This window comes from Oratosquilla oratoria, chromosome 12 (genome assembly GCF_046742065.1).
Source record: "Oratosquilla oratoria isolate Oo_2021 chromosome 12, ASM4674206v1, whole genome shotgun sequence".
Classification (NCBI taxonomy): domain Eukaryota; kingdom Metazoa; phylum Arthropoda; class Malacostraca; order Stomatopoda; family Squillidae; genus Oratosquilla; species Oratosquilla oratoria.
In genome coordinates, this window is record NC_134788.1 from 43,692,519 (window position 1) to 43,701,026 (window position 8,508).

General features: G+C 38.3%; 1 protein-coding gene across 3 annotated transcripts; it reads right to left on the bottom strand.

Moving 5' to 3' along the window:
• Positions 1–4,124: 4,124 nt before the first annotated feature.
• LOC143031565 (uncharacterized) lies at positions 4,125–8,136 on the bottom strand. 3 transcript variants are annotated; one of them, XM_076195582.1, is made up of 2 exons: positions 7,990–8,136; positions 4,125–5,722 (listed from the first exon to the last, which is right to left on the bottom strand). In XM_076195582.1, exon 2 carries the CDS (start codon positions 5,700–5,702, stop codon positions 4,329–4,331), a length of 1,374 nt encoding a protein of 457 aa, XP_076051697.1. In that variant the 5' UTR covers positions 5,703–5,722; positions 7,990–8,136; the 3' UTR covers positions 4,125–4,328. The 3 variants fall into 3 exon arrangements, with proteins under 3 accessions (XP_076051697.1, XP_076051696.1, XP_076051698.1); XM_076195581.1 differs by lacking the exon at positions 7,990–8,136 and adding an exon at positions 7,789–7,978; XM_076195583.1 differs by lacking the exon at positions 7,990–8,136 and adding an exon at positions 7,678–7,797.
• Positions 8,137–8,508: the final 372 nt, after the last annotated feature.

Genomic DNA, 8,508 nt, shown 5'->3' on the forward strand with positions numbered 1-8,508 from the left:
TACGTCTGAGATGAAGAAACCCATTTCTGATAGGGCTGCACCGATAGAGCCCACTTCGCAGTAGATATACACATATAGAGCAGACTAAACTAATGCCGCTATACAGGTTCAGTTGAAAGTATGATAGTGAGATTAAAACACACCTTAGGCTTCATATCTCTTACTGCATCATATGCTTCTACTGAGGCTTATGAATTTGAAGAAGTGTTTTATACCAAGCTTGACCGTTGTCGACCAGTGTCCACAACGTGAATCAGGAATGCAGTCCTGCCCTAACTCACAGGAGCTCCGCTTTGGCAACTCTGCGAGAGGGTGGTTGTTGAAGGGGTGGGGGAAAGGGAAAGGCTAAGGGAATTCTGGTTGGTGGCAGAATGAACATATAGGTATTACATTACCAATAAGCTAATGATTTATTTTCTTCTTCTTTTTTGTTACGCCCTCCAATGCTTCGCCACTGCACGAGATCACCCTTGTTTTGACAGATTTCACCGACTGAACATATCTTGGATCCCATGGCTCTGGAACCAGGGACAATAACAGCTCTCTCCTAAAGGCTGAGGATCGCCGGTTGCTGATGGACCATGGACTTACTAGAGAAGACCACCCGCTCGTGCGGGATCAGTGTTTGTGGGAGGGGGAAGAGAATTTTGTAGTAAAATGAAGAGATAGTTGTGTATAAAATGAGACTATTGCCACTGAGCGCCTTAAAGGATATTCATTAGAGTTATTGTGTTATGGCTTAGGAGGCATGGGCAGGAGACGTGGAACTCGAGGCCTATATGTCACAGAGACGAGAGCCACATCGATGGATTTCGTATAGCAATGCCGGAGTGACAAATGAGATCGATCACATATGTAAGAGGCCGGTAGATAGAGGTAGACATTTAGGTAGATCGAGGGGTAGGTGAAACGATATGTAAATTTCATTCGGTTGTTGTGATACAATGGCCGAGTGGAAGTTGCAGAGAGTTGCATATTCTAGCTTACCGTCTTGTGTTTGTAATTATAGATTAGGATATCGAGAAGTGCTGACGTTACGAAATGTAAACATGAAGTCATTCTACTGCAACAAACTGCTTGCGTAAACAGTATCGCTTGAGACAGTATAACAGTCTTTCTGATTGGAGAAAAGGGTGGAGGAGAAAAATTATTGGTGCATGGAGGTAAAGTCACGCCCTTAAAGGGTGGTACTTATTTGAAAAGTAAAAAGATACTGGTTGAATTAGTGACGTCGGAGCAGAAGTGGCTTGGTGGGATGAACAGGGATCCTGGGTGGGAGTCCCTTGGTGTAGCTTGAAAAACCAAGTGTAATTTCTTAGAAGAAAAGAAGATAAGAAAACTTTCTCTCCATTTTGATTCAAACCATAAAGAAACTTTAATAACTGGTTATAGAAGATTTGGGGGAAACATACTTAAGAGAAGTAGGAGTCATGGGGTCTATGGATGAATAACACAAGTGACTAAGTGTTAGTGGCAGCGGAGCTAACACATACTTGTTACTCCTCAGAGTATTCTACTGAACTGAGGGGGTTTTGTAGAATGCTAAATTCTTTGGTAGTGTTCATAGGTTGTGGTCAAAATACTCAGACTGCGTATAAAGTCCAGGAAAACCAGATATGTAACCTACGTTAATTTATCTAGAGAAGCTCATGGATGATGCGTGTCCCCAGATGTGGTAGCGATCTTTATACGGTTCGAAGAGCATGACACATGTGGGGACCCTGAGGAACTGTGGGGCATCTTCAAACAAGAATTTCTGAAAGGTCATGGATGATGCGTGTCCCCAGAAGTATGTGGTAGCAATCTTTATACTATTCGAAGAACATGGCACACGTACGGACCCTGAAGAACTGTGTGGCATCTTCAAACAGGACTTTCTGAAAGTCTCCGAGTAGTATATTGGAGAGCATCAAAGGTCGAGAAGTGAGAAGACGTCGGTTAGGCCCAGGAGAGTATAGATTTAGGTGAACATAAGAATGAAGGAGGCTGCAAGAGACCATAAGGCCTACACTAGGCAGCTCCATATCCATCACCACCTGTCATCCCCCCATCCATAAAGTGGTCTAATCATTTCTTAAAAACAACTGATAGTTTCAGCGCTTACTACATGGTTACTAAGCTTATTCCATTTGTCGACCACCCTATTAGTAAACCAATTCTTGCCTGTTTCCTTTTTAAATCTAAATTTGTCCAGTTTGTAACCATTACTGTGAGTCCTGCCCTGTTGTTTTAATATGATGACCTTGTTAAAGCCTTTGATCCACTTGAACACCGCTATTAGATCACCTCACAATCTGCATCTTTCCAGAGAGTGTAAGTTAAGGTGCCTAAGCCTCTCTTTGTAAGGCAAATTTCTGAGTCCATGTATCATTTTGGTCATTCTTCTCTGTACTGATTCTAGTGAATTGATGTCCATTCTGTAGAACAGAGACCAAAACTGTTCCACATAGTCAAGGATGGGCACTAGACCGATACACGAGAAAAAAATCTCATATGAGGTTCAAGAGAATCATTGAGGATGTCGAGGGTCATTTTAATATAAATTACCACAGGCCATCTTACTGATCCCCCCCAACAAAAATCTGACCTAAAACTGACCCAGGGAAGTACAGTCCAAACATCTGATGGGGAGCTAGTGTCAGACATGAAGGGATGTAGTCCCATTCCCTAATACTTTGACCAGTTGCTCATGGATGACTCCCTGAGTGGTCCAGTTCCCTCTTGCAGGAGTTCGGGTGAAGGCTGCCGATTGACTGAAAAATCAAGCCTTGCCCTTTTCAACAAAAGTCAGACTATAAGACTGATGAGTGGAAATGCTGCTGGCATCTGCAAGATCAGTGCAGCGTTGTTGAAATCCAGATGTGAGGCCATGATCCATGGGTTAAATTTGGTGCTGTCTGGCAGTCTGGTACCAATCCACATACTGAATAAAGGGTCTGGTCTTCCCTCTCTGGAAAGGAAAAGGGGACCATCTACACTCATAAACAAAAATCCTCCCTATAGAGAAGCATATGAAAATGATAGGCACACAGTTTTATACAAGAACCTATCCTTCCCACCACATAATACAACTACAGCCAACTGAATAAAAAACACCAGCAGCATATTACTCAAACATCTACAACCTTTCTTCTGTAGTTCACAATACACCCATACACACACAGATCCCAAAACAAATCATTGAAGACCAACTCTGACACTCCATTCTCCACCTGACTTCCCAAGACATCAGTATAACAATATCCTTCCTACAATCAAGAACCACACTGACACAACTGCATTCAAGCCACCATCCAGCACTGAAACGGAATTAGCACCAACACAGAATAGGAAGGGCAAAAGAATATTTCACCCTTCATTGCCCTACTTTAACCTTACCTAAACACAATATCTCTTCTATTTGTGAGCCAACCCAGTAGCCATTGGTGGTTTCCTCAGAGCTATAATTCTCCAGCAAGAGAAATCTTGGGTGATGGATCACTTGATCCCAATTCCTATGGAAAGCAATATACACTGAAAAATTCTGAGACTTCCCTGAATAGTATTTCAAAATTATACTACATTGTTCAGAACTATGGATTTTGTGTAATTCTCTTCCTGAGGCTGTATAGGAAATGTATGTCATAAAACAACTTATAAAACTGATAAGTTAAAATTGTCATCTCAAATTTCACTAACTGCAACCCTACAGCAGTTAACAACCATCCTCAGACCCTCCCCTAGATCTCAGTGGGGAGAAACTTGACTCTTGTCTATATCACCAGCTTTTAGGAAGAGGGAATAGTCACTGGTTTTAAGCTATGTGCAATAAGGTGTAGAAAATACAAATGAAGATGATAGAACCAGTTAGGGAGAATGTCAGCCCCTTATGCTTGCATCTCCAGATGAAGGTGTTGATGGGCTTTAAAGGCAGCAGAAATAATCAATATCCTCCTTGCAGGACCACTGTGTGCAGGTATTTATTTGTTTCTACATGATTTATGACTTCATGAAAATATGTTCCAAGAATTCATTATAGGGTAGTTTAATATGTTCAAGGTATCTGAGAGGCATACTTGAATATAGCACAATGAGACAGTATCATGAGTGTTTAATGATAAACTTGGTATATTATATAACCTTTATTATACATCCTTCACCCCTGTATTTTCAGTATATACCTTTGCTATTTTACAACACCATTTTCTATGAAGAATGTCATAATTCTACTGCAATGTTACTATTAGACCTCATACCTTACATACAATAATTTATGAAGTTGCACTTCAGATGGTATTACTAACAGTGTGTGGACTCTTTTAACATTCACATAGAGAAGTGTTGTCAACCTAACTCTTGTCATTACATGCATGTTCATGTTCCTCTAGTTTTACCTCTACCATCTCCCCAGGAACCACTGCAAGATCATGTGAAATACCATTCCAATTTACAGAATGGTCTGGTGGCTCCTCTTTAACTTTCCCCTGAACATATAGTATATCATTTAAAAGGTCAATGGATGCATTATCAATCTCTTCTTTATTTTCAGGAATTCCACTGCTGTACTTCTTATCTGAAGCATGTTCCTTAGGAGAGCCGGGAATTATTTCAGAATGTACCTGGGTTTGTTTCTGTACATGACTTTCATTGGATTCCAATGCATTTCCGACAGAATCATGGTCAGCAGACAGTTGACCGTTATGAACCTTTAGGTGTCTCTTCAAGTTACTTGAATAGAAAGAAACATATTTACATTGAGAACATTTATAGCGTTCTTCACCTCTATGAACTCTCATATGAACATTTAATTCTGGTTTATCACAAAATGAAGCTTCACAAATCGTGCATTTATGAGATTTTATCCCCATGTGGCTTTGAGTATGTCTCTTTAGATTATCTAATCTATGAAACGCTCTTTCGCAAAGCCGGCACTTATACGGCTTTTCTCCAGTATGAGTTCTTACGTGAACCTTCAAGACGGACGTTTGAGAAAAGCACGAATTACAATAAAGACACCGATAAGGCTTTTCGCCGGTGTGGGTACGTACGTGCCTCCTCAAGTTACCCGCCTGAGCAAACGACGCCATGCAAAACGTACATTTGTGAGGCTTCTCGCGTGTATGCACCAGGGCATGGTTCTTCATGCTAGTTAGTTGAGAAAACGACGCCTCACAAACATCACATTTGTACGGCTTTTCGCCTGTATGTGCTCTCATATGCACTCGCAACCCGGAAGAAAGTATAAATGATGCGTTGCAAATAGAACATTTGTGCGGCTTTTCTCCGGTGTGAATCCTCATGTGACTCGTATAACCAGAAGAACGAGCAAATGCCGCATTGCAGACGGAACACCGATACGGTTTTTCGCCTGTGTGAACCCTAATATGAGTATTTAGAGTAGACGACTGCGAAAATGACGCCTCGCACAAATGACACTTATACGGCTTCTCTCCTGTATGAGTTCGAATGTGCATTTTCAGAGTGGACGTACTATTGAACGAAGCCTCGCACACACTACACGAATGCGGTTTCTCGCCCGTATGAACTCGGACGTGTTCTTCAAGTTTTTTTGAGCCGTAGAATGAAGCACCACAAATTTTGCATAGATAATGCCTTTTCCTTGCAACAGTCTTTACAGTTTCTCTTTCCAAAAATTCCACCTCCGTTTTCTTGCTAGCGTTCCCACTGGTTGAGATTTCAGTTCCATTTGAAACATCTGACATTGCTGAATCCTCTTGCGATTCTAAAGAGTAAAATGAAATATTAAATAAACATCTGTGTCAATTTCATTCTTAAACTTCTAATCATAACACATATTTATAAAAGTTACAATAATTTTAGAAAATCTTATTACTCTTACTATTAATTTTGTTTTACTTATATCCAAAAATCTAATCACTCAAAATATGCATTCAGTCCCTCATAATTCATAAAGTATGTTTTCTATATTTTCAATACACTACACTATCTTCAGAAAATAACTTGACTTTGTATTCAAAGTCGTTAAGTATAATTTCTCTTTCCTTGACAACCACCAACTACTTTTAGGTAAATTTAATGTGATATATCATATATATATATGTATTTGGGCAGGAGTTTTTCTCTGATGCATATATCATTAAAAGTGATGGCTAGTTTTGCATTATTTTCTTAAAGTTATTTTCCAAATACCTTATAGATTTGTGTTCCTCATAAATTTCTCTTCTAAGGAACACAAACCTATAATAAGGTATATGGAAAATACCATTAAGAAAATGATAAATGCAAGACTAGCCATCACTTTTAATTATATATATATATATATATATATATATATACATATATATATATACATATATATATATATATATATACATTATATATATATCATAAGTGTATTTGGACAGGAGTTTTTCTCTGATGCATATATCATTTAAAGTGATGACTAATTTTGCATTATTTTCTTAAAGATATTTTCCATATACTTTATTATAGATTTGTGTTCCTCATAAATATATTTTCTAAGGAACACAAATCTATAATAAGGTATATGGAAAATACCATTAAGAAAATAATCAATGCAAAACTAGCCATCACTTTTAATTATATATATATATATATCCTCTAAAACCTTGCCACATATGAAGGTGGCACAGTCAGGAACTTAGTGGTCTCACATTCACTTAATTGTGGGTTCAAATCTCATACTTCTCTCCAATTACCAGTAGTGATTGTTTACTGCCCCAACAGTCCAAGCATACAGGATAAAGGTAACTACTCCAGCTGTGGCTATGTGCCTCCTGGCATATGCTCCTCATCAGCACCTTGAAACCTTGCTTGATTCTGTCCCCATGCTCAGTACTGAATATATAAACAATGAAGGAACATAATGAAACTGGTTCTTCCAATGCATGAATATGCAAGATGGAATACAGTGAGTCCTCGTTATATGGTAATTCTTTATCTAGTAAATTCACAGTTATGGTATTTGATAATTACTTCCCTCGATTCTAGTTACGGTAAGAAAAATTCACAGATACGGTATTCGATAGATATTTTGAAGAGGAAAGAGCAGGGAGAAGGTACATCTGACATATCATATTATTACATTTTATAATGGGTTCAGTATATGGTAATTTCAATTTGTGGTAAAGTTTTCAGGAATGCATGTGTACCATATATCGAGGACTTACAGTAACTAGTTTTACCTTCCATATATCTTGTTATTTCCTAAAAAATTGTATCCTAATAACTAAGACAATAAAGATTGACAGTTTTACCATAAATCTGAGAAATTGTATTTTAATGACCAAAATAATAAAGAAAATTTATCTGGGTTTCCCTTACAGGGGATTTACAACTCAAAGGAAGAAGGCAACAACCCACATAATGTAAGTATCAATTATTATCATTTGCTCCTTCCATTAATTTTATGTGCAAGCTAGTCTTGCTAGGAGGGAGTGCTGTTGTTCAACAGCAATTATGGATGGGGCTAGGGGAGTTATTTCAATGGTCATCTCCCAGTAAAAACTAAGACCTGATCATGAATTAGGATAGGTTATGCTGCAGTTAGGTTACGTGCATTGGGTCTTATTCAAGTACTTATAGAATTTTACCTTATCTCCTAAAACAATGATCTTGCCCAATGCGACATTTGTGGGTTAATCACACTCTAAATACAGTACAAAATGTATCCACCTCAATCTTACAGATAATCACCTTTAAATTAATACAAGTGTTTACTTGGCCTGTAGTGCCAATATTGAAATGTATATCCCTCTATTATATTTCTCCCTTTGTCCATTTATCTTTTTTCAAATAATGACTTACGTTTCTTCATACTTTCTTAATGTCCGAAAAAGGTTTGTCCGAGTTCTATACCTCACAATTCTACATATTTCATTGGGTCCAGCCAATACCAATGTCTTGTTACTTCGTAAGAGTTTACATTTTTTCAACACCCTTGTGGCTTCGAACACCCTGTTATAATTGTAACTCATAACATTAAAAATGTACACAATTCCACATTACCACTCTATCGCACGTTCAACTTCATTCACGAATGTTTCTTTTTGGAAATAGGCGAAAACAAATCTTTACGGTATACGTCAGAGGAACACTAGATATACAATACAAAAAAATGACACTGATAAGAATCACGCATTTATACGAACATGAAGAAAAAAAATATACTCACTTGTTTTTCTATACATACACATGAAAAGATTACCAACGATTTAGATACATAACCCTCTTAACTTAACGATATTATTTTAAGAAGAAAAAACGAAGACAAAATAGCACCCATATGAACATGGAATAAACTATACTCTCTTTACACACACACACACAATATTACCCATAGATCGGTCATACATGACTCCGTGGCCCGGTTGGTAGACCCGACTGTCACTACGGCGGTCTGGGTTCGAATCCTGCCAAGGGCTGAATTTATTTCAGTATCGCTGCGCTTCGAGTGGCTACTCCAACTCTCGTGGGTGGGGAGTTGGGTGTGTGTGTGCGTGTAAGGTCACAGCATTACCCATATAT